This window comes from Pundamilia nyererei, unplaced genomic scaffold (genome assembly GCF_000239375.1).
Source record: "Pundamilia nyererei isolate P.nyererei 1_Seehausen unplaced genomic scaffold, PunNye1.0 scaffold00047, whole genome shotgun sequence".
Lineage (NCBI taxonomy): Eukaryota > Metazoa > Chordata > Actinopteri > Cichliformes > Cichlidae > Pundamilia > Pundamilia nyererei.
Genome location: NW_005187448.1, coordinates 3,639,957 through 3,665,497, shown reverse-complemented (window position 1 = coordinate 3,665,497; position 25,541 = coordinate 3,639,957). Strand labels below are relative to the sequence as shown.

The 25,541-nt window shown below is 39.9% G+C and overlaps 1 protein-coding gene across 3 annotated transcripts; it reads left to right on the top strand.

The window, feature by feature from the left end:
- The first annotated feature begins 4,501 nt into the window (after positions 1-4,501).
- On the top strand, positions 4,502-9,093 carry dclre1b (DNA cross-link repair 1B). Of its 3 annotated transcripts, none has more exons than XM_005732675.1 (5): positions 4,502-4,552; positions 5,067-5,350; positions 6,064-6,229; positions 6,353-6,535; positions 7,175-9,093. In XM_005732675.1, exons 2-5 carry the CDS (start codon positions 5,153-5,155, stop codon positions 8,386-8,388), a joined length of 1,761 nt encoding a protein of 586 aa, XP_005732732.1. In that variant the 5' UTR covers positions 4,502-4,552; positions 5,067-5,152; the 3' UTR covers positions 8,389-9,093. The 3 variants fall into 3 exon arrangements, with proteins under 3 accessions (XP_005732732.1, XP_005732731.1, XP_005732730.1); XM_005732674.1 differs by lacking the exon at positions 4,502-4,552 and adding an exon at positions 4,719-4,880; XM_005732673.1 differs by lacking the exon at positions 4,502-4,552 and having other exon boundaries at positions 4,719-5,350.
- The last annotated feature ends 16,448 nt before the right edge of the window (positions 9,094-25,541 follow it).

Genomic DNA, 25,541 nt, shown 5'->3' with positions numbered 1-25,541 from the left:
TGTGTGTGTGTGTGTGTGTGTGTGTGTGTGTGTGTGTGTGTGTGTGTGTGTGTGTGTGTGTGTGTGTGTGTGTGTGTGCCTCATTACCAGCAGGGTAAAGTATTGTTCTGACGTTTGCATGCTTTACCAGCCTGACTGTAGTAATAGGTATAAAGGTATAAACAAGGTTAACCCTATTTTCTGCAGCTGCTCAGTGCCAGTTCCTCTGAAGTTTCTCTAAGCAAATAACCAACAAAACACCCCAGTTCTGCAGGCACAAACACAACAATCACAACAGAGTACTTCTGTCTATTCCCATTGGACAGAATTACTGCAAACATTGCTCAGTGCTGGATGAGAAGTAAATTCAGCCCTTTCTGTGCTATACTGTGCCATACGTGCATTATGCACATGGGAAGCACTTTGCTAAATCACGAGCAAACGCACCATTTGTCTTGCACATTGATTCACTAAAGTATATGGCAGCCCTGTGATTGAAGTTTCTTTGGGGCCTTTTTGATCAATTATTTATCATGTCTTTTATTATGGTTTGGTGTGCAGGGCACCACTGGCAAAGCTGAGACATCTGTGAAGAGTAAAAGTAAAGTTACATTCATGTCCATTAAATTAATTCAGAATGATGGTCTCTGAACTCACCTTTCTCTGAAGCTGCTCACTTTAATCCGGTTTCTTGTGCTTGTGTACCATTGTTTTTTTTCCTTGCGAGTAAATTATGCTTTTACTGCAAATTTGCTTCACACCCATCATTTGATGCATAAGCCATTTCAGTAAATTACCTACAATAATAGTTCTCCAACGCAGGAAGGAAAAGAGCTTCCAAAAAGAAAATCCTTTTTTTCTTGATATCCACAGGACAATTTAACCTAAACAGGAAATCTATGAAATCTTGTCCCAATTTACATGAGAGGCATAATAGTAGAGAGTCAACAGCCCTGACTTGGAAGCAATTGAAAATCTGTCACCTCAGCAGCAAGCCAGTCATGCGGAACATGTTGCATGCTATGTATATAAATCAGGTTGATCTGATATCCTCGTGTTGGTGTTGTTCCCAGATCATCATACTAAATGTTGTTCCAGGATCAACATTGCAAGTGACCAGTCAGAATGTTGTGACGTCATACTTTTGCGACTTCGGGAAAAACCGGCGTAAAACAAAAAACTGTACTAAAGCTGCGTGAAACCGCCTCTCTCCGCCGATCAACAGACCCTGACCCTAACACTAACCGTAACCCTTTAATAAACAGTAAGCAGAATTGATATTGTCCTTGCAACATTGGAATTTCATAAATGCACGAATGGCTTGGCGCGCAAAAGAATAACGTCACAACAATGTGATTGGTCACTTGCAATGTTGAACCTGGAACAACATTTTCATGATGGTCTGGGAACAACACCAACACGAGGATATCAGATCATCCATATAAATCAGATTCCTGAATGATCACACTCGTCTTCATCCTATGGAGAAAAATTATGTGTCTGTTGGCAGTGTATTTTTGAGGAGCTAACAGTCAGTTGTCAGTGTTAGTCTTCCTGTGGGACAACAAGAGGATCTCTCTATCAAACAAACCTGTCTGCTTCTGCAGAAATTGTGCCAAATCTTTAAACTCTCATTTTATCATTAAATTTTTTGCTTATTGCTCAGTGCATGAACACTTGATGTGCTGATAGTAAGGAGAAATAGCCTATTACACGCAACATTACACAAATTCAGTACAGCACAAAGAAGGAACTGCAGCGTCAGTGTAGTAAACAATGCTTGACTCATCTCACCACCATCTTAAACCGCTCTCAAGTATTTAGTCGGGTGCATGTGGGGGCTGTGCACAATAAAATGTGTCTAAAAGCACGTTGGCGTTACAGCATGTTTCTTGTGCATTTTTCAAACGGCTCGTATTCTTATTCTGTCTTTAGCCCCCGTATCTTTTTTTTCCCTTTTCAGGGGAAAAAAATGCTGTTTTGATTAAATGCTAGTATGGCTGACATATTGACCATGTCCCAGCTTCTCCTGATAGACAATTAATGAGGGTTTTCAGCCCTGCAGCTTGCATGTTACCGATATTAATCCTCACTGCTGAGGATTTTTTCATATCCCTGCATCATATAAAAAGAAATTTTAAAACACTTGGAGCTCTCTTGGATGAAAATTAGAGTCATTTTTCTCTCTGTATGCAGCATTGCAATGACAGTAAGCTACGAATCATGGCTGTGCATTATGCGGCCCTAAAACTGCACCCTTAGCTGGTCCGTGGGTGATTTCCACCATGCTGACTACATGCCACACCTCTCAGCTCACTCCTGAAAGTCCAATAAACTGAACTTATCAATTCACATGAGGGGAGAAACAATAGTGCTTTTGTGGTGCAGCTTCTCCACCTCTATAGGTGTTATACAGCAGTGTGGATAAGAAGGTAGTGCTCAACACACAGGGTAAAGAGGACTAGACAGCAATCATGCTACTGTACTGTGGTATCATGACACTGTTTTTATGTCACACAATGAGAGCATAAAAGGTGTGACCCTTGAAACCCCATTGAGGATGATGGAATGGCAGAGGCAGAGAAAATGAAACAAAGAGCGCAGAGACTGGAGGAGGGAGAAGGTGAGAGATAAACAGAGAAAGACAGATGGAATAAGTGAGAGAGGCTGCCAAAATGAGGATATGTGTCCTCACCAGCTTCTTCTAGCCTGCAACTTGTTCTTAGCCCCCGAGGGACATTTTTAGCTCATCACACATGTCTGTAAATATCTCTGCAGCAGGGAGAGTGTGTGTGCAGCACCACTGCATCATCCCAGAAGGGAAAGAGACATAAGCCGCCATCGCCACTGAGTCTGACTGTACAAATTTGTTGACTCAGATGAATGGGGGTAATAAAAATAGATCACACTGGTCTTTATTCCCGTGGGGATGGTTATATATTTAGGAGAAAAACTAGAGAATTAAGAGAAAAACTTTTATGGGACCACCGAATCTCATTTAATCATCGTTGTCATTGCCAAAAAACATCACGTTGGTTTACATCTTTTTATCTGTATTAATTTAAGTAACATTTTGTAGTAGCATTTGATAGAGGGGAATAAAGGATATGGGGACATTTGCACACTGAAATTAGCGCAAGAGAATGTGTTAGATATAAAGCATTCCTTTTAAAAACAGCAGTGGCAGATCACAGACTGTGCAGCCATCTGCTTTTGAAGCATCACTGGTACTGTCTGACAGCACTTTTGTTTTTTTTGTTTGTTTGTTTTTTTTCTTCTTCTTGCAGAACACCATGGCAGGAAAGACAGCTCCTGCTGACCTCAGCAACCTTTGGCTTGATACATGTAAACAGCTGCTGATTTTATCTTCTCCCTGCACTGACATTCCTATAATATTTGAAGAATCACAACAAGGCACGGTGGTTTTGTGCATGCGCGGTTCTAGCGTTATTTAAGGAATTTAATTATGTGTGTTGCTGATTGAGAAAGAATATACTAAATAATAATGAAGTGCGTTACTGTTTATTTATGCACAGTTGCATAATTAGACTTAGAATATCTATGAGAAATATTTGTCCTGTTATCAATATTTTACTTGTCTCTAGACACTGTTTTAACACTGCAGCTGGAGGTGTGAACGTAGAGCAGCATTACCCCCAAAATAAACACATCTATTGCACATCAGGGACAAAATCTTTATTAGTTACAGTTTCCCGCTGTGGAACCATCACAAAGATGTGAAGTGAATAGTAACAGGGGTTCCACTGAATCCTTGCAGAGTGGGCGCATGCGTGCATTTGGGGGTGATATAATTAACTGTAAAGCAGCGTGTGATTAATGCGCTCCTGTATGGAAAGAGAACTCATGCCGCGTGATAAGAGAGGAATGCGCAGCAGTCCCAGGTATTATCCTGAAAAGTGAACAGCGTGCAAAGGAAAAGGGTGGAGAGGTGCGGGGGGTGGGGCGCTACAGTGAATTCCTATCATCACCATAGCAATGACCCCATTTAGCAGTACCCCCTTCTCAATGTATATAACAAAGAATGCATATTGGGATGATGATTTTTATGAGTGTTACATATATATATAGTCATATATTAGATACAGTAAGTAAGTCTCGAAGGTTTCAGAGGGGAATCAATCCATCATCCAAACACCAAAGTCTTCAGTATATCTCTCTCTATTTTTTTCTTTTTTTTCGCTAGAATTGTTTAAAGCTTTAATATATTTCGGAAATAATCAAGCGCTCTTCTCTATCAATTTATAATCTCGTAAAATATGAGAAACACAATAAATGCCCTGCAAAGTTGCCATGAAGCGACTGTTTCCGCTCTATTGGCGCCATCTTGTGGATACTACAACAGTTTGCTTACGTTGTGTATTTCTGGTAGCCTCCTGTATTGAATATATATTTTTAGAGATTTACAAATACAGTTTTAAAAATGGATATTGTTGAAATTGATTTGCTACATCCTTAGTTTCTTCCTATAAAAAGGAATGTCATTATTTTTCCTTTCCACTGTCGCCAAGTGCTGCTCTGAGGGACCATTCGATGAGGTTTTCTCTTTAACATTGTAAGTTTTTAGTGTTTGCCTTACATCATAAAGCATATTGAGGTGACTGCTATTGCTGGGGGGGGGGTGTTCTAGTTTTTTTATCCGAGTGCCGCCTTTTGGTGGCAGTATTGTAGATAAGCAGCATGACCGCTACAATAAAGAAAACAAAGAAGAAGAAGGAAAAGGAGGCGTTGAGCGTTAAATTGAAAACAGAAATGGCGGGGCTTAACAGCTGCTGTTAGCACCGCAACTGTGAAAATGTAACGACCGGCCAGCTGTTTAAGGTGCTCAAGGTTGGGCTGAAGATTTTCTGAACCTAAATCAGAGGTCAATACGAAAAAAAAAAGTATGTAGCCTTTAGTAACGAGTGTTAAATTTGTATTTAGCGATTCCGTTAGCCAGAAGCCAGTGAAGGGTTTTGTTTTTTTGTTTATGTCAACACGCTGTTGTGTTTCTGCTGACATTTTAATACGCAGTTTGCTCTGTGACAACCTTAACTGCCCGTCAAACTCCCAACTATTACTTTAATTAGTCTCTAACAGCTGGCCACAGGCGAAAAGCCCGTGACATCTATCGACTGACCACACAGCTGGATGACCTCAAGCGGTGGCAATAACAATGCCCGCAAACGGGAAAGTCATTCCCCACACGCCGCTGGCCGTGGACTTCTGGCATGTGCGGAAGTGTCCGGGTACCCGGCTGTTTTTCCTGTCCCACATGCACAGCGACCACACGACAGGTTTGACGTCCACGTGGAGCAATCGCCCCATCTACTGCTCACCTACAACCGCCACTTTGTTGAAACTCAAGCTGCAGGTAAGGGAGGGTGTAGTCATTAAAAATAAAGAAACAAATGCATGCTTGAGTGTAGAAGCAGTGCTGCACGGGATCTAAAACCTTTAATTATTGAATTAGAGCTCATTAGAGCTATTGGCTACACCTGGGCTCGCACAGCACAGGTATAATTAATGATTATCCAGCTACATGATTTTCTATAGCCAAGAAGCTGGAGTTTTGGAACAGAAAGAACTGTAACAAATGTGTTTGGCTACTGTAGAGCCCGACACAGAAGCAGCAGGTAAAATGTTCTGTACCAAGGACACTTTGACAGATGAAGTGTCAAACCCTCAACCCTGCAGTGGACAGCTATAGTATGCACACTTATAGAAAACATTAAGTGAGCGGCAGTTCTCTGGGCAAAAATGCCTTGCTGATGTCAGAGGAGACTGGCCAGGCTGTTTCACACTCATAGGAGGCAACAGTAACTCACATAAACATTCAATACTGCCAGGTTATAAACACAAGCATCTCTGATCTGAGTGCACAACATGTCAACCCTATACAAAATATACAATAACAGTGGTGTGTTATTTCTATAGTTTCCAAACTTTGCTCTTTTATCAACCTTAAACGTGTTTCAGACTAAACCTGACCGTGATCTGGAGTAGTAGATATTCTGTTGCACCAAATTCTTTTATAAGGTTTTGATGTTTTTTGGTTTTCCTCTGAATGTTTCCATGTCTGCTTAGGTGAAAGAACAGTGGATCCATCCTTTAGAAGTGGGTGAGCCATACCTACTCCCACTGGATGATATTGGCAAGGAGAGGCTCACGGTCACACTGATAGATGCCAACCACTGTCCAGGGGCTGTCATGTTTCTATTCGAAGGCTACTTTGGCTCCATTCTATACACTGGTCTGTTTCTCTGAAGCTTCTCAGACATAGAAAAATGCAATTTCTCAAGTTGTGTCCTGTTGGATTTAATTTCTCAAGCTTTTGGTATCACGTAAATTAACATTCCGCGCCGATTTATTTCAGGCGACTTTAGATACACTCCTTCAATGCTGCGTGAGCCATGCTTACGGACCTACGCCACTATAGATGTGCTGTACCTGGACAACACTAACTGTGACCCCAACCGTACCCTGCCATCAAGACAGCGAGCCACTCAACAGATTAAGGAGATTATTCGCAGCCACCCCAGCCACAATGTTATCATAGGTCAGTTTAAACAGCTTGCTGCAGCCCTGTCAGTTACTGTATTGTGACTGTGCATAAATGGCTTTTTTTGTATTTTTGTATTTGTATTTTTTTTTTATTGTGGATCGGCCCCAGCGAGGGCTGCACGTGTGTTGATGCCGTGCAGCCCTCGCTGGGGCCAAACCATGTTAACTCTCTAACGGGGATTTGCCGCGTTAATGCGGTTGTGGTGTTAACGTCGTATTAACGCTGACAGCACTAATAGGAACTTTAGCCTCACCACCACCATTAGGGGACAAAAGCTGATGTTACAAACACAGGAGTCGCATTGCACTCTTTGCCAAAGGGTGTGTCTGACAACAGTACATGTAAAATTAACAAAAACAGCAAAATTAGTATCAATGTTGGGATTGAAAAGAAGGATTTTTTTAAATTTATTTTTTTTTGTAGCTGTGCGATATTTTGAACACAAAGCTCTTCCTCAGATTTCTGATAAACACATTGTCTCACTTTCAAAGCTATTAATTCACATCCTCAGCTTAGAAGGTGATGATTTGTCATTCTTGTGTTCACAGCTTGTTCCTGCTGATTCTCAGTAGCTAAAAAAAGGTCAGTTATTGCAGGTCTAAAGTTTTCTTGTTGCTTTATTCCGTCTTGCAGGCCTTTATTCCTTAGGTAAAGAGTCCCTGCTATTGGAGCTGGCGATGGAATTTAAAACCTGGATTGAGGTGAGCTTTGAGAGAATGGAGACCCTTAAAGCTCTGGAGCTGCCTGATGTCTTCACTACTGAGCCAGGGGCCGGCCGTATCAGAGCTGTGGACCAGTCAGAGATTTGTGCCTCTGCTTTGCACCAGTGGAACAAAGAACAACCAACTTTGGCCATCTTGCCCACCAGCAGGCCGCTGATCTCTTTCCACCCTTATGTCCATGTAGTACCCTATTCAGATCACTCCTCCTACCAAGAGCTGGAGGATTTTGTCTCAGCACTTAAACCTACCTGCCTTATACCCATTGTAGGAAAATGTGTACCTGGAAGTCTTTCTGCCTTACTCCCTCACAAAAAACGCCATGAAATCCTGGTACCAGAGTCAGTCCGACACTACATGTCGAGAGAGCCAGAGAGGCAACTCTGCTCATCAGCATACACTAGCCTTCGCCGCAAACACTTCCATCCTCTTGTTCCTAAAGGAGTGGTATTTGAGTCTCCTGTAAGGGGATCTGGGAAGTCATGTGAAGAAGCCTGGGAGGCAGAGTGTGTGGAGCAGGATGGATCTGGGGAAGAGACAGAAACAGAAAGTAGTGAAAAGGACTCTGACTGTATTCTCCTGGACCTGAGCAAAGAGCTCACCCCCAGCAGACATGGAAGAGGGGCTGGAGATGTGTGGAACCTCAACATCGTCCAGACAGTCACAGAAGAAAGAGCGAGGGAAGGGTCAACGCCACTGAGCGAAATCGCACCGAGCCGCTTCTCTCCAGTGGAGATTCTGGCAAACACCAATGCCTGCTTGAAGCCCAGTGTGACCACAACGTTGTCTTTAGAAACAAGTGCCAAAATAATCAATAACCAGCGCAGTGAGTGTGAGAACAACCACACATTGCCAATTGAGAATACCATGAGTCAGCACTGCGGGATTGATCAGAACGACAGCGTGACATTATTTCAGAACAGCCCTGATAATGATTCCTGTGCTTCATCCAGCCCACTGGCTTTGCTGAACTATGCGTATATAGAGGAGCTTGAAAACAGACTTTTAAAGAACCTCCCCTTCTCAGAGGAGGACTTTAAGAGCTGCGGCCTCCTGCAGAAAGGTTTTGTGCAGCAGTTTACCCCTTCACCTTTACAGTATTCAAAAGACAATGACCTCTCAGACTGATTTTTGTTTGTGGTGATTTTGAGGTTGAAGTTTTTGCCTTCTTTTAGAGGCCTTTTTGTGTTTTTGTGTCGTCATAAGCACTTTAAAGCAGTTATCCTACTTGTTCCTGCGCTTTAATTCCTTGTGCTATTTCTATTTTTTCTTTTTGTTGTTGTTGTTGGTGTGGCCTGGACGTTATTGGTTATTGAGCAGGAACAGTTAAGTGATGGTTTTTGTTTTTTGTTTCTTTAAGCTTTGCCCTCACGTTTGCATTTTTCTGTGTAAGATCGACAGAAAATAATTATTTCTCATTTGGAAGACGTTTTATCCGTTTGTTGGTCGGGGAAAACTAATCAGTGACTTTTTGTATGGACAAAGCTGAGGCACATTCTCAGTATTATGTGTTGGTCGTTTTCACACTTTGGGTGTACGTGCTTCAGCTATACCAAACTATGGGGATACGTGTTAAGAAACCGCACTGCACCATGGGCCATTTTTGAGAATAGTGATGATTCTCAGTTTCTCTGTAAACACCACTGTTTATAGTTTAGTTTCACTCCTGTGTCCTTGTTTGTATATTAAGATATCAGCCACATGTTATTGCTTACTGAGCACTTTTTGTTCCTTTTTAGTTTAAACAATAATTAAACTAAACAATTTAGTTTACCGTAATTATTGCTCGTGGATACCACTGATGCTGCGTGATGCAACTTAACATCCATGTGAATAAACATTTTTTCTAAATGTGAACATGTGTTAGTTACTGTTTTGTTTTTTTTAATGTTTTTGGTAGCACAACCAAATCTTTATTCAATCTGTACAGTTTGTGGATTTTGCTGGGAAAATTAGTTTTAAGTCTCAGGATTAGAATTACATGTGAGAGAATTTGGTACCACATTCATTTTTTTATTTAAGCTTCTGTTTTATGTTTAATTTAACGTCCTATCAGGTGACATAAGGAGTCCATTTTCACCCCAACACTTTAGAAAATGATCAACTCAATTAACAAAGCAAGTTAGCAGCGCTATTTGCAACAATAAACAAGCTGTGTACGTTACAGTCACCTCCTGTGACCGTTTAACAGCCCACTCTGACAGTGAAGCAACCGTTAATAGAACAGAAATGATGAATCTCTTGAGCTTAAATAGTAAATATAATGTGGTTTGTGTTTTAGGCAGAAACTTTGAACCTTAAAGGCTTAAAAGGCTTTCTCTGGTTCAAAATTTGGCTGTACCCTGCACCATGTGTTTTCTGAACATAAGTTGCAATGTTAAAGGTCAAATCTGATTCTGATCAATCAGCCTGCCTGAGTGATAAGCAAACAGTAACATTTTAGCAATACAAAAGCTGTGAAAAAGCAACACAAGGTTCAATAAAATGTCATCTTTGTGGACCAAAATGTCCTGCCAGAATAATCAGTTCAATAAATTCTAAATCCCTGGATCTCTCCAGCTGATCCAGGAGAGAAGGACAACCGCTGCCTAAGCAAAAACCCTTAGTGATCCCTCATGTGACAGGAGGTGCATTTTTTCTAAACACAGCGTCTCCATAGTTTTTAAACCCTAAAACACTCTGCGCCAAAAGCTGGTGCACCCCAAAGATCGGGTCCCCTGACGCAAACGGAGCAATGTAGCGTACGCTGGAGCCAGGAGGATTTCCATGAGTTATACAAAGGGGAAACCAAACAACCTCTGGCGAAGCGGATGGCACAACACAGAAGAGCTAACTTGTCAGTGATTGTTTGATCAGTGGTCATGGCAATTTGCATACTAATGATGGAAGAACTGACCTCACAGCTCACTGTTCATTCAGTGGGCTAGTTTGTCATTATGCAATGAACGGTTTATACGGCACCTGCAGTGCGCTGAGACTGAAGAAGTCACTTGCATGGGTGACAAAACATTTCTCCCACTGAAAACACTACATCCACATGAACAGAAGCAACCTTTGGGGCTCATGCAAAAAAAAACATGTATTAAAACCACATGTTTGATAAAGGAAAGCATTTATCTTTAGAGAGATTGTTTTCTTGTGAAATAAAGTCAAAGGAACTCCAGTTATGGATGTAACTACATCGGGAGAAAAACAAATTTATTAGATTTTTTTGTGAATGTCATAATTTCCTCCTCACTTAATTTTTGCTAATAAAGCCACAAAATAATAAAAATAAAATATTTACACAAGATGTATTTCTGTTGATTCAACATAATTTTTGTCATCTGTTGTCATACAGATCTGTTGTCTAACATAAATCTATTTGTTAATATCAAAATATTTAAAGTTGTTATTCACTGAGCACATGTTAATTTGCACTTTTTAAGATAACTTACTACACAAACTGTAGCACAAAGATTTTCAGCATTATGTGTAAATGTAGGCTAAATATTCCCCAGCTGTTTCTTGCTGCAGTGCTCTTATTCTTCCCTAAGATGGCAGTAGTTTGTTAAAAAAAAAAACAGCTGTTTTTACTTTATGTCTTGCCTGTCATTTAAATGTGGTATGAAGGTTTTTTTAATTTATATATTAAAATGAATAGAATTGTGTTTTTGAACAAAATCCCAATTTTCACTCTCTGTTTTATATTAATGAGCATTAAGTTTGATAGTCACAAAAAATATTTGACTGCAGTTGGCATTCAGACCATTTCTCTAAAAAATGCCAGATTCCTGCAGCGCTCTTATTGTGAAAGCCAAATCTTGACTAGTTTCAGTCCTTTCCATGTTCATACAGAAAAGCTTGCACACTGCACTGACTGCAGAGAAGGACTAGATGTCCTTCCTTTTAAGTACCAAACACAATGGTGTCTTGGAGGCCTATCTGTTTTTTTGTTGTTGTTGTTGTTTTTCTCTCTATAACACAGGGAGGGCATCGACTAAAGAAACTTCAGCTGAACCAAAATCCACTCTCCAAGAGGCTGGTTTGTGTTAAACTGAAACCACAGTAATATTTACATGACTGCATATAAAACTGCCAAAGAACACAGAAAAGGAGCGAAAACTCAAAATAAAAAGTGGGATGCAGTGTTCTTGAAACTCTGCAGCACAGCACAATGAGCAGTGCAATAGCTCAAAAAAAAGTGCATCCTATCCAGCTATATCAACATTTCTTTTTTCTTGTTGTTGTTGGCTGTGACACTAACACGTCCCATTAGGCTGGACTTTGAAAAAAAAGTGCCTTGTGAAATGTCGTCTCTGTGTGAAGTTCAGAAATCTCTGAGGTGTCACACTGCGACATCGTAAAGTCACCATCAGCGGGTTGTCAGGCTGACATGAGCAGACAACAGGAGTCTCCTCATGTGCTCAAAAAGGATGAATGACCAGCTCCTGCATGGTGTTTAGCAGCATGTGTGGAGGAGGGAGGGCCGCTCCGGCCTTACTGTGTGCAGATAGATGTTTATTACGACCACTAGCTGATGTGCACATCCTTTATTTAAGTAAAAGTATTAATACAGCAGTATAAAAATTCTCTCCACTTGGATTACTATCATATTTAAAGGTCCTGTACTCCCCAAAAAGCTAAATTTGCATGTCTTTCCTCTAAATGTTTCCATTGTTTTGCAGTAAGTTTCCCTGTTTTGGTGACATCATCTGCAGAAATGTTTGTAACCTAGTCTCAAGGGGTCACAAAACAGTGCCCTCTCTTCAATGCAATGAGCTAGATGCCATTTGCTCAAAGAACCAAAAAGTTACAATTTTTAACAATAATTTAAAAGAAAAAAAGTCATCTTGTGAATCTTTTCAGGTATGAAAATGCATCACGTGCAGTTAACTAACATTACAGCTCAGCCAAGTGGGATGCCATTGACGTTTGCCTCCTGTCAATCTGTCAAAGTTTTGTTTCCTCCTAAAGTGATAAGGGCGGACAGCGTACTTTCCTGCATGAAGCTGCTCACAACCATGTTGGTGGATGTATTTGTTTTAATAACCAAATGGATTTTTGGAAACTCACATCAAAATAATCTAGATGGGAAAACAGCACTGCGGGGCAGAGGAAAACATATAAATTTAACTTGGTGTTGCGCTGCCAATTTAATACTATTTTTTAAAGCCCAGACTCTACATATTTCCCACAGAATTTTGCATTTAATCATTTTCTTTGACAAAAAATATTTCTCCAGTTACTACCGCACCTCTAACCAGTGGCTTGCTGTGTTAAAAGGCACCGTGTGTTCCTCCTATACTGGTGTAAAATCTGTTTATGTAAAACCTGACATTTTTCACTTTAGTGTAGTATCTTTTGTTTGGTTTCAAATTCAGTGTGGCAACGTGTTAAGAAAGAAGAACAAAGATTGCAGCTATTCAAATGCTAACACTCTGGGCTGTTCTGCATCATTGGGTTATCATAATTGTTTTCAACACGGCAACTAATCTGGTTATTTTTTTTACATACGATAATCTCCTGGTTGATTTCAAAATAAACTGATTTGTTAGTTTAAAAAATCAGAATTATATGTCAAAATCAAAATAATCATTTAAATTTTTAATGTCTTCATGTCACAGTACTCGCATCAGTTTAATTTAATAAAGAGGTATAATAATTATTTTCTGTCGAGGTATATGATCAACCTTAAATTCATAGTGTGGGACAGCAGTTAAGTAAATGTGCACAGAGGTTACAGCTCACCATCAGTGCTGGCTACACCGCTGACAGAGGAGGAACACAGCACCAGTGAATGAGTTGCTCCATTTTCTGTGGATAACCAGGATGCAACCTGCCCCGTGGGGACTCCCAGAAATTCAGAGAGAAACACATTGTTTTGTCGAGCTCTTATAGTGCCTTGGCTTGTAGCCATTTGCAGTCTTTCATGGCAGTAAGGGGGGCAGAGTTGTGTCCTCCTATTGGTTGAAATGCAATCAGGACAAGACAACACAAGATGCTCAATTTGCATTAAGATTTCTGCATATTTAACGTGAACCTGTTTTTCTCTCACTTGCAGCACCAATGCTATTTTAAGACTGTGCGCTGGTATTATCAAAATAGAAAAAAACATATTCGTGACTAAAATCCTGACAATAATTTGGGCCAGGGAGAAGAAGGGAGCAGGGTTTTTTGTCTTTATTTTTAACTTTTTTTTACACTGTGAATCTGAACCTCTGGCAGTGAGGCCAGGAAATGAAAGGAAATGGAGTGTCACGTACCCCCACAAACATCGCAGCAGGGCATTAGAGCTAAAGTAATGGATTCCTCACACACACCATTACTTCAAAGTGGAAAGCATGAAGACACTGCCACCTGCAAGGCCAAGCTCTCTTACCACAAGTAAAATAGAATGACATGGCCTCTACAATTCACTCAGCCCCACCTTCAAATCAATGATTTTACTAAGAGTAATAATCTGATTAGCACCGTCTCTGGTTAGTTCATAGTCTCTATAGTCTCTTTTACATACAGAAATAATTGCTGATCCAGGTCATTCACCCAGAATCACAATGTGGCTTTGAGTATTTAACATTTCTCCGTGTGCTGAAAAGAAGAATGATCCAGCTGTGTAATTTATAGCTCAGCTCAAGCAAGCGCTCTTTGTACATTCTTCAACTCTTACTAGGCACTAAAATCCACTTACCCTCAGGACCCACAAATAAAAAAAGTTAATGTACATGACGGCTAGTACACCCAACTTTGGTTTTTAAGTATCAAAGCACTAAATCACAGGAATCACAGACTGTTGCCTGCAGACTCTCTGCTGCAGTTGTAGAGGGAAATCTTTGAACAAGACAGGAGTGTTGACATTGTTTTGGTGTGCGTGTGTGTGTGCGTGTATGTGTGTGTGTGTGTGTGTGTTTTCTCACTCACAGGGGGCTTCCAGGTTTCTGAACTTTACTGGGATCTTTGCCAACAGGTAATCCAGCTGTTTTTAATGCTTCTGAAGTGGTGCAGGAGAGATCCAGTTTTGACTGCCAGCCCTAGATTGCAGCTGTCGTTTCAAAGATTTGCCTGATGTTCTCCTTTAGACCTCTCAGTTGACATCTAGCACCTCTTCTTCCACCTGTTGTGGATCTTATTTATTGCTTGTTATTAAATATGCGTGGATCTTGTGAAATTTTCCATTTAGCCTAACTAGCTGAACTGCATATTCAATCATTTCTCAATTTTAGGCAGGTTATTCATTACTTTCAGCTGATTTTTGTTGTTGTTTTGTTTTTTATGTCTGCTCACTAAATAGTACTCACACACTGTGGATATATTTTTGGCATCTGCAGAAATAACTCTGGTTGCAAATCACAGTCTTAGACAACCTCATTATGTATGTGGCTGCTTTTCAGCACCACGGACAGCACCCAGTGGAATCCAGCCCTCTCAGTCTTCCCCGAATAGAAAATGAACCTTAAATTTTTATAATCGGAGGCAGTTTTTTTCCTTATCTTGTTTTTATGGAAGTATAAAATATTGCTAACATGAAAATGAATGCGTTTTCCACAAAACTGGGTTTTGGTGGGTTTAAAGAAGCGTTCATCCATGATGCAGAGAGAGCCCTCTTCCCCACTCAAGCATTACAACTTGACTGCTCATGTCTGAAGCAGAGGAGAGAAAAGTAAAACCAAACCTATCAGCTTGACAGACCGCTTGACTTGACACAGGACTTTCCTCCAGGCAAAACCACTGAGCAACAGGATGGCCTTTTAACTGACTCCGCAGGAAAAAAAATTTTAGCCCTTATTTCATTTCCACTTTAATGTCTCAAATGCTGAATCTGTCAGTTTTCCGGAGCTCTTCAAAGACTCGGAGCTCAGCATAGGTGACATCAGAAGAGTACTGCAAGTCTTACAGCAGAGCAAGACAGTAAATAAGAAAGCCACTGGTTTCTGCACTTTATAGTGATTTCTCTCAGTCCCTTTTTCCCTGACTGTCGCAGAGAGTTGGAATGATGAAGCAGAGCTGTGTCACACCCACACAGCAGCAGAGGCTGTTATCTTTTCGCTCACAGTCTACTGCTATTTCTGTTGCCTGTGCCAGTGTTTCTGCATGCGGTGGTATGGCAGTGCATGTGTCTGAGCGTGTTCGGGGGGGGTGAACACACAAGGATGTGCGGGAGTAAGAGGGATGAGATTGAGCCCTGTGGTTGCAAAACATCTTTGTTGACTGGAGAGAATGGCAGAAAAGAAGGATTTGGGGAGGAGAGGTAAAAAGCTTCCAAACGCAAACAGAAATAAAGGCAATTATTTTGAGAACTGTAGTCTTACGATTCTCTTTTCCAGTCAAATGTTCATTAAAATTATGAGTTTTTCAACATTTTAAAAAGAAGCCATGCTGTGCCACTTGTGCAAAACAAAATCATTAAATATTGTTCAGGGTTATCAGCATGCAAGCTTCTGAGCGTCATCAAAAACCGCTGCACTGCAGTGCGTGGACTGATTCGCTCATTGCAATATTTCACTTTAAAGGAGCCTCAATGAGACAGCCTTGGCTTTACTAAGAGAGACTTTATTCTCTTTATTTCTTTTTTTTTCTTCCAGAGAGAAGTCAGTGATCAATCTCTCTTTGTTAAAATCCCCCAGACCATAGTAGGGAGTCTCAGGCTTGCACAGGCTCTGATCCAGCTATTTGTGAATGACTCATAGGATAGTGCTTCCCTGTGGCGGGCTCTGTCTTCCTCTCCTCACTCCTACTGTACTCCCATGCTCTCTCCTGCTGTTCTGTTCTCCCTCCCCTGTGCTGTCTCTAATCTCCTTTGCTCAATATTGCAGCCCCCCCACCCTCCCTCTGTCCTTTCTTCACCTGACAGCTTTTCTATCCTTCCAGTGCTCCTCTTTAAACTCACCGCTCACCTTCCTCCCCTTGATCATCTCCTCCCCTCTATATTTTCTCTCTTCTCAGTCCCAGAGATTAGACCAGCCCCAGATCACTGTAGAGGTAACCTAAGGTGTATAGTAAATACATTTAGAGTGCACTGCAGAGAAAGCAGCAGACAAAGCAGCTGTCAGTGTGGGAATGATTATCCAAGCACTACGTGAAAACTACCACCTACTTTGATTTATTTGAAATCTCCAAAGCCTGTTACTGCATGACAGGCTGGTCAAGTCGACAACTGTGGACTTTTCAGTTCGATGCTAAACGGCACACGCAAACCAGACACTGATTCTCACCACTGAAATAATTTATAGCTGCTGAAGGCGCTCAGAAATGCAGCAGCCTTTTTATTTGGATCAGAGTGTCTTTAAATCAGACTTCTCTTGTGAGATTTATTGTATACATCAAGAGATCAGAATAGTTACACCAAAATGGGTGTCACATGTGCCATGATATGGCTGAAAGAGAGAGTTATAAATATGAGCAGTTTTAGAGATGCATTTTTCAACCCTGGGCAATTTGCCCACAGGGCCATAAATATAATGTTGTTTGTCCGCGTCCTCGAGAACAACATATAAAACTGTGGCTGGAAATTACTTTGTCTGAGCCTCGCTTATAGATTTATAAATGAATAATATATAAATGAATCTGATTTATTTATATATTATTCATAAGACTGTTAAGGTTTATTGTTATTATTGTGCTACAGGTTTAGTTATTAATGGCTCATCACAGTTGCTGCTGGCTGATTTATCAATTAATGAGCCAGTTTAGCCTCTAATTATGGTGTGAAGTGCAGTAATGTGCAAAAGTCTTGAGTCACTCCTCATTTCTTTATATTTTGCTGGGAAACATGCACATATATGGATGGAAATACAGTATAAAAGTATTATAATGAGCTTGAAAGTCAGTGTTTGATATGACCACCTGTATTCTTCAACACAGCCAAAGTTTTCTTTTAATTTCTTTAAGCAGTCTTCAAGTTCTCCAGGCTTCTTTAAGGACAATCAGAGCTCTTCTTTGGATTTTGGCTGCCTTTTGTTCCATCAAGATGATGTTTTTCTATGTTTGTATTGCATTGACAGTGCATTTTGGATCTTTGTCATGCTGACAAATACAGCCATTGCCAAACCAGATTCTTTCCAGATGGTTTCTGTGTTCCTAATTCCCCCAGTTCCATCAATTCTGACAACATCCCCAACGTCACTGGGTAAAACGCAGCCTCAAACAGACCCAAATATCCATACATATATAATGATTTCAATTTTAAAAATTTACATTTTGTATTCTTCTCTCCATCAAACCTGTTGCTGTTGATTTTCACTCTAGTTCTTGTGTAATTTGGCACACACCAGGCTTTTCTCACTTCCTTAAAAAGGTCTGCTTGAACCCTTTTAAGGCTTCTTATTTTAAAATGTTTTTTGTGAACAGCACGTAAGTGAACAGTAGATGCATCAATTAAGGAACGGGATAAGGCTGCTTATCTGTTATGTGTATGTGTGCTTTTTTTAATGAATAGTAGGTGAATGTTAAGTGGATTATTAAACATTCATATGAAAATGGTCAGGTTCAAGAAATGCAATGAAAATGAGTAAAATGACTGAGAGCGCAGTCCTACGACAAAATCACATTATTATGTCAAACTCCTTGGAAATAAAATATAAAGGAATGTCGGGTTGCCCGAGCCTTTTTCTCTAGGTTAGGCAGTTGTCACTTTAGTGTACAGGCAGTTAAACTGCACAGGCGCTAGTTTTATTAGTTGTAGACTGGGTTATTTATCTTCTCAGTCTTTGTATTTTGTGCTGCCATATAGAATCAAATAAAATCAGCAAAATACCCCTGACAGTTTCAATTTCGAGTTGTTTTTGTCTGTAATGGAAATGCATTTTTATGAGGAACAGGCTGTTCCAGCATGAAGCAAACAGTAAATAAGGCTCCCTCTGCAAGGGTATAATGATATTCAGTACACCGGACTCCCCCCTGAGAAGGCAGTACTATCATTCTGTGGGCACTCAGCTCATCTCCATTTTGTATTTGTTGAGGTTTTTAATGCTCATGGTGTTTTTTCACATTTTCACAATGCCTCAAGGTTAAATCGCCACTGTGTTCGTTAGTTTAACTCTAAAACAAGCAGGTAATGCAAATATGAATTTGTTCTCTTTCTTTACAGTAAATTTGATGCAATAATTAAGATTATCAATCACATTTATTCAGCTGACAAGTCTCCAATACATTATCTCATATAGGTGGTAATGGGAAACCACCCACTGCTCCACTCTCGCTTCATTACAGTGCTCTGAAAATGCACTTTCTTTTATAATATCATTCCTTATCGGAAGCCTAATGATGATTTATAGCCGATAGGAGAACGTCTAGAGAATTGTGGCGGTGAGTGGGTTTGTGCTGTTGAGCGAGACCTGAGTTGTCGCCCCGAGGTGAGAGCAGTTCGTTTTGAATAGCAGAGCAGAAAGCTTACAAAGAGGTGTGCAGTTAGTGGGAGAAATGATTCGGAGTCCGAATCTGAAAAGAAATGTGTTTGCAGCTGACCTGAGCTCTACGCATTGATGGATGTCGTTCCACCCACCACTGCCAGACATGAAGGCAGCTCACCTTGCTACCAGAGAGAGGCTGTTTTAATTGGGAAAAGCTGGCAGTTCTGTGATGACATAGTATGAAGACATCTGGTTCTGGTTGGTTTCCAGGTCAATGCTGAAGCTGCAGTCCACCCTGATCTCTTATTAGAGTGGGTAAAGCATCTGCACACCTCTCTCCTCACCCTGATGAGCAAATTAAAAACAGTCTGAGCAGTATTACCTCTTGACCACACTGAGCTCTGACCTCATTATGCACCCAGAGTTAATTTGTTTATGTCGGAAATGAAAAGCTGTCATTTCTTAATATAAAAGGGGAAACTTTTAGTATTTATTTTGGCTCAGTTTTATATTTTCAGCAGTGAATATGTTGACTTTTTTTTTACTGTGCCAACTTCATCATTTGACAATGTATTACAGATCTGTCCAGGACTGATGAACACATATTAACAAACTAAAGAGCCAACAAACTAAATAGATGTTACCAATATTTAATTTAGCCGTGTTAAAGAAATAGTTCCACTCCGTATCAAGTACAGCTGGCAGTAACAGTAGGAAGGGTCTCTCATTCCCAGTTCATAATATATGGATCCTTGTCAACGACCCCTTGACCTTACATGCCAACATTGGCATCTAAGCCAGACGATCTCTTTCTAAACCTAAGCATTGGCTTTCACTGGCACTAAAAGAAAACCAGTAATCACAGCAGCATTTGTGGGGGGCAGCACTAGTTCTGAGGACAAGTGTACAGAAGATCCATAGTTTCTTAGCTTGTTCTGGATTTCTTCACATTTTTTTTTCCCTATTTCACTTCTGTCACCCCTGATTGTCCTGATCACGTTCACTTGATCACTTCTCATTTAAGGACAGAAAGCCTTTTGACCACATAGTTTTAGTTTGTTGTCCTCCACTTATTCATATAGATTATATGTTTATACAGCTATGGCTGGAATTTAGAGAAAATTCATTGTTCATTGTTCTTTCCCCACATTTTGACTGGATGTCTATTATGATGGTCAATCTTTGGTTCTGAATATAAATTTAATTTTCAATGAACAAAATGAGTTAATATGTGTTTGTATTAAAGTAAAGATGTGCTGATCTTGTTGTGGTCAAGCAAATGGTTCTGAGCAAACTGTCTGCTGGTAGAAAAGTAAAGAAGTAAAGTGTTCCTCTAAGTGTATTTAGTTGATGTTTAAATATCTTTTTTTCTTTGTGTGTGTGTGTGTGGGGGGGGGGGGGGGGTCGTGTTATCTGCCACAAATCCAGAATAGCTAATTGGCGTAAAATCTTCTGAGCAGAGCCCTCATATGAGTGCTTTTTTTCATATTATACATGTAAAATGTTACATGCACTGTAAGTACGGTGTAATTCTATGTCATTAGCTGTTGATTTCCCTCTTTGCTGCTGCTGCTGCTTGGTGGTTATTGTTCAAGCAGTAAGTGGGTGGGCAAGGGAGGTGTTGCCTCTATCTTAGGCTGGTAATTTATGACTCCAGCTGCTGTCTCCCTCTCCCCAGGTGGACAGCTTGATTCCTCAGCAGTGCATCTAATTAGGAAGAGAAAAACACATTTCTGAGGGAGGCACAGTCTATGAAAGGATGGCACTCATCCCTGATTGGACAACAGTTTCTCAAAGGAATAGATGCGTAGATACAAATTAGGGAGCCTGATAAAAATAAATAAATAAATAAATAAGTAAATAAAATGGAGGAAAAACACATAAATGTGAGGAAAGTGTTTTTTTGTTTCTAATCTATGATACACACTGAAATTTCTATTTGTCTTAAAATAGCAGCAACTCGGTGCATTTAAGTACAGTCAAGACAGCCTTGTGAAATTCAAACCAAGCATCAGAATGAGGAAGAAAGGTGATTTAAGTGACTTTGAAAGTGGCATGATTGTTGATGCCAGATGGAGTAGTCTGAGTGTTCAAAAAACTGTGGTTTTCTGACATAAACATCTCTAGGGTCTACAGAGAACGATCTGAAAACAAAAAAATATCCAGTGAGCAGCAGCTCTGTGGACGAAAAGGCTACAGCAGCAGAAGACCACACCAGGTGCCGCTCCTGTGACTACGAACAGGAAACTGCAGCTACAATTCGCATGAGATCAAATTACACAACAGAAGATTGGAAAAACATCAGCTGGTTTGATGAGGATTGATTTCTATTATAACATTTGGATGGCAGGGTCAGAATTTGGCTTTATTAACATGAGAGCATGGACCCATCCTGCCTGCTATCAATGATTCAGGCTGCTGGTGGTGTAACAGTGTGGGGGATGAGTATTGTTGCTGACCAGGTCCCTCTTTTCATGATCATAGTGTCTCAATACAGTAGAGCACCTCAGGATGTCGTGAAACCTGAGATCGCCCCAATTAAAGTGGCTCTGAAAGCAAAAATTGGGTCCAAACCAGTACCCGTGCATTGTAGTGACCAGTGAGTGTATTTTGAAAATAAATGAGTCTTTTATAGTTGTGGATGGAGTTTATATGTAATCTGCTAAGTTGTTTCTGATGTAAGAGCTATAAGTTAAAACAGGTATAATTGCATAATATATATTTTAAAAGGGGCCTAATGTTAACCAACAGAGAAATATAGCCAGAATCTGCAGCTCCTATTGCCTTTTTGCAGCTTTATTGTGAGTTTCATCTCATTTTCAGTAGCCAAGGCCACAATATTTTGGCTGTCCCTGCTCTCATTGCTTTGTTTTCTCCCACAGCAGGCAGCTGTTTTCAGCAGAGCTCTAAAAAGCCACTATAATCCAGAAGCATAGCCAGATATCATATTAAGAGTGGATATAACAACATCAGATGGGCCTGACTGCAAGGCCCTAAGGCACAGTACTCTTGGCATGTAAAGTAACTTGTTCAATCACTAGGCACCCAAGTGAACAAACAGAAAATAAAGTAATTCCTGATGGAGATATTAGCCTGGCCAGATAGCCACACACCTGCAGAGGCACTGCACTTCCAGGGTTCATATGCAAACATGAAAATAACTTACCCAGAATGACTAAAGTGAAACTATTTCAGGTCAGTTTGAACAGCAGAAAATGTTAAGAAATTTCACTTTGTGGGCCAATCTAAGTGAAATTAACATTTTTGCCTAAATAATAAATACCAATAGACTAATTACATTTTAATCTGTACTGCAATGCATTATAAAAATGCAGCAAATCAGGACCAAACATAAGAACATGTATTTTAAGTTTATACATATACAGTTTACAGTGGTTAACTGTTCATGGCAGGGCACTGTCACCCTCAGACCACCAGGAAATGTCCCAGCGCTCCCAGCAGGGTGCCCGCATGAATCAGTGTAACTCTTTTCCTGTCATGTCCATGTCACAGCAGTTTCTCTTCTCCTCTGTGTATGTGTGTGTAAACCCATCTCCTCACTCTCATAGAGGAGCCTAGGGCAATCTTTTAGCTGAAATATGAGAACTCCTCTTCCAAACACTTTCTTGTGTATTCGCAGGAACACACCTGCCAAGTGTGAAGCAGCACAAATAAACGATTGCTTAGAAAAGCAAAGAACACTGAGACAGGCAGACACTGAGAGATAATAATAACTTATTAGTTTGATGCTTATTATTATGAAATTCAGTATAATAAGCTCTGGGCTGCATGACAAATACACACTTGGTTTTAGTTTTTGCATAGATCTCTTAGCCTTGTCAAATCACCCCTTCCTATTATATATTAGTATAAATTTACTAACATCATCTACTCATTATTTTTACATGTTATTTAATAAAGTTGCCACAAGCAAAATACACTTGAAATATATTCATTATCTATTATGAATATTTTTTCACTAAAGATGCAGCTAGTATTAGTAACCTAATGCTTAACCTACCTAAACTAGTGCCCCCCAACCCAGTGTCTGTATTTATGTCTGTTCATAATTTCCTATAAAAACAAAATGCTCATGGGATCACAGCACAGTTTTGAATGATAAGTGAGTCTAAACTTCACTTTTCTGTTTCTCACATCATTAGTGTGAGAGAAATTTTTAGGCCTGAACCCCCCCCCGCCCTTTCTCTGCTGTGAGCTGAGCAGTATACTGGAAATAGACCATTCCTGGGAGACTGCAATATTTTGCTATTGCTATTTGGGATTATAGCACTTTTAACTTCTTTAACTTTAAGTCAGTGAAAATGTTACAATCGCACGTGATCCATTTTCATGAAACCTTGGTGACTAGGTAGTTATAGTACCTACCTGCTCAGCAGGAAGAGCAGATATTTCCCCATTAGAGATGGTGCCAACAAGAACTTTTTCTTTCTTTGCAGCTGCATGCATCACATCTGCCAGCCAGCCAAGTTCAAGCTGACATCCACGTCTGTGCAGACTTGAACTTTGGATATGAAATGTCATAACATCTACATATTAGTCTCTCAAACCCACAACTCCAGTTGCTACTTGGAGCTCTTTAGCTCATCTGTAGTGGCTCCCCTTTGCAAAAAGCTACATTAATATAAAATAATTAATAATAGAAACTTAACCTTAATTGTTAAATCTATCCACATAAATGGTTAGTCATGAGTCCCCTTAGCTATGGATTCAAAATCCCTTAAAAACAAGCCATGGAGAAAATTGAAGAATTTAACTGTGCATAGACAGATGTGTTTTCTGCACATTAGCCAAAATAAAACCTTTATTTTTTTCATTACCCTTGTTATATTTGAAGCTTTTTATTTGTTTGATTTATAAGAATGCATGTAGGACTCAAAGTAGCTATAAAGCTGCATGCCACTTCACGATTGCTCAATTTTGTTTAGTAATAAGAAGAAGAAGAAAACCGTTTTAGCTATCGACACTCTCTGATTCTATATATTTAGCAACAGCATGGTGTTAATGGCATTGTAATAAAACTGCAAAGCTGAAGTGCTAAATAATCATTAATACTCCACTGTAGAGTAATGTTACATCTATTAGCAAAGTTGATAGGCTCAGTTATACTTAATATACCTTGTAACCGTAATTAAAATGAAAGAGGATCAAATATACTTTCTCTCAAAGTTGGTAAATTCTTTTGTTACATTTTTTTTGACAAAACAAACATTTCACCAACAGCTTAAATAAAAAGTCATACATGTCTCTACTGATAGTAAAGTTTACTAATCCCTGTATTAGACATTAGTGTTAAAATATCTGCATATTTAACATTTATTTAAGAGTTGCTACCAAAAGCATATTTGTGAGATCACAGTGACCTTCTACTGCTTTCCTTATCAAATTCTAATCAGTTCATCCTTGAGTCCAAATAAGCGTGTGCACCAGATGGGATCAAATTCTCTCCATACACTGTCTTCAAATAAATGTTACTTTCACAGCCAAAATCTAATCAGTCCATCCTTGAGGCCAAGTGAATGTTTTGTCACAGTTACATGCTGACATCCAGGAAAACATTAGGCCTCCAGGCATGTCTGCCAATGGTTTTGAGGTATACGAAAACATAACTTTGAAAGATTGAATACTGGACTTAGCTGTCATGAACAAACTGTTTATAAAGTCCTCGCTCAAAGCATTAGACTGCATATCAATTTATGTTCACAACTTACTGGCAATAGTTATTGCACTGTGCAAGTTATTCGAGTGAGGCATGAGAACTGTGCTGTCTTCCTTCCAAATCGGTGTTACGATACCTACAGAAATACTCTGACGTCTCTGTAGCGGTTGGCTGTATTAGTGATGAGCAGGGTCAGAAGTATAAAGCACTAGTGGATGATTTTGTGGGGTGTGGTCTAGGAGAAATCATCTGCTTCTGAATGTGAATAAGAACGGAGGGATTGTAATTGACTTCAGAAGAAAGAAGACGGCTGTGTGACTTCTGTCCTTGAAATGGTTGATCTGGGCATCAACACTGACAACAGGCCGAACCAGAAGACTAACACAGAGGCTGTAAAGAAAAAGGAGATGAACAGGCGCTACTTTTTCTGTGTGCAGCAAAATAATGGAGATTTTCTATCACTCATTTGTGGCAAGCACAGTGAACTTTGATGGGGGAGCAGCATCGGCGCTGGAGACACCAACAGAATGAATAAACTGATCAGGAAGGCTGGGTCTGTGACTGGCTGCAAACTGCACACTTTTGAAGTTGTGGTAGAGAGGAGGTCATTGAACAAACTGTTATCAATCATGTATAATCCTGACCACCTCTCTGCACCGCTTAGACAGGCAGCAGAGCAGTTACTCAAATAATCTCTCATTTGAAATCTCTTATTTGGATCCACTGCCACAAGGAGAGATACAAGGCATCTTTCACACCGCATGCTCATCACCATCTTTAATCTGTCTGGAAGAGAGTCTCTGCCAGATGTTATTATTGTTATTATTTCATCTAGAAAAAAAAATCAAATATAAATTAAATAATAAAGAATTTCTCATTCATTCATTAAAAATCCAACTGGTATTCTGCCAAAGTTGTCAATATTTTATTCATCTTAAGGCAATCCATTACAAAGCATTTCACAAACCACAGTATGACGACAATATCATGTCCAACACCTGGTTTGGAAATATTCAGCATGCAAGTCAAAGACCAAGAGAGGTATGTAAACAACCTGGGATAAAACAGGAGTAGTGGCAAGAAGAACCCATACAGTATGTGTCTCATAGGAACAGAATGAAAGAAACAATAGATTCAACATGCTGGATGGGGCCGTTTATCTCCAAATACATCCTAAGTAACGATAATGACGCACTGGCAGATGCACTAATCAGGTGAAATGATGGCAAACTACCAAACTTCCTGCCACTTTGGCACAAACATGCACATTTTCTAAA

Excerpts from the sequence above, each read along its gene's own strand:
- dclre1b (XM_005732675.1), top strand. The coding sequence starts at position 5,153 with ATGCCCGCAAACGGGAAAGTCATTCCCCACACGCCGCTGGCCGTGGAC. Across the intron at positions 6,230-6,352 it reads TGGCTCCATTCTATACACTG|GCGACTTTAGATACACTCCT; the intron begins GTCTGTTTCTCT and ends GATTTATTTCAG. Across the intron at positions 6,536-7,174 it reads CAGCCACAATGTTATCATAG|GCCTTTATTCCTTAGGTAAA; the intron begins GTCAGTTTAAAC and ends TCCGTCTTGCAG.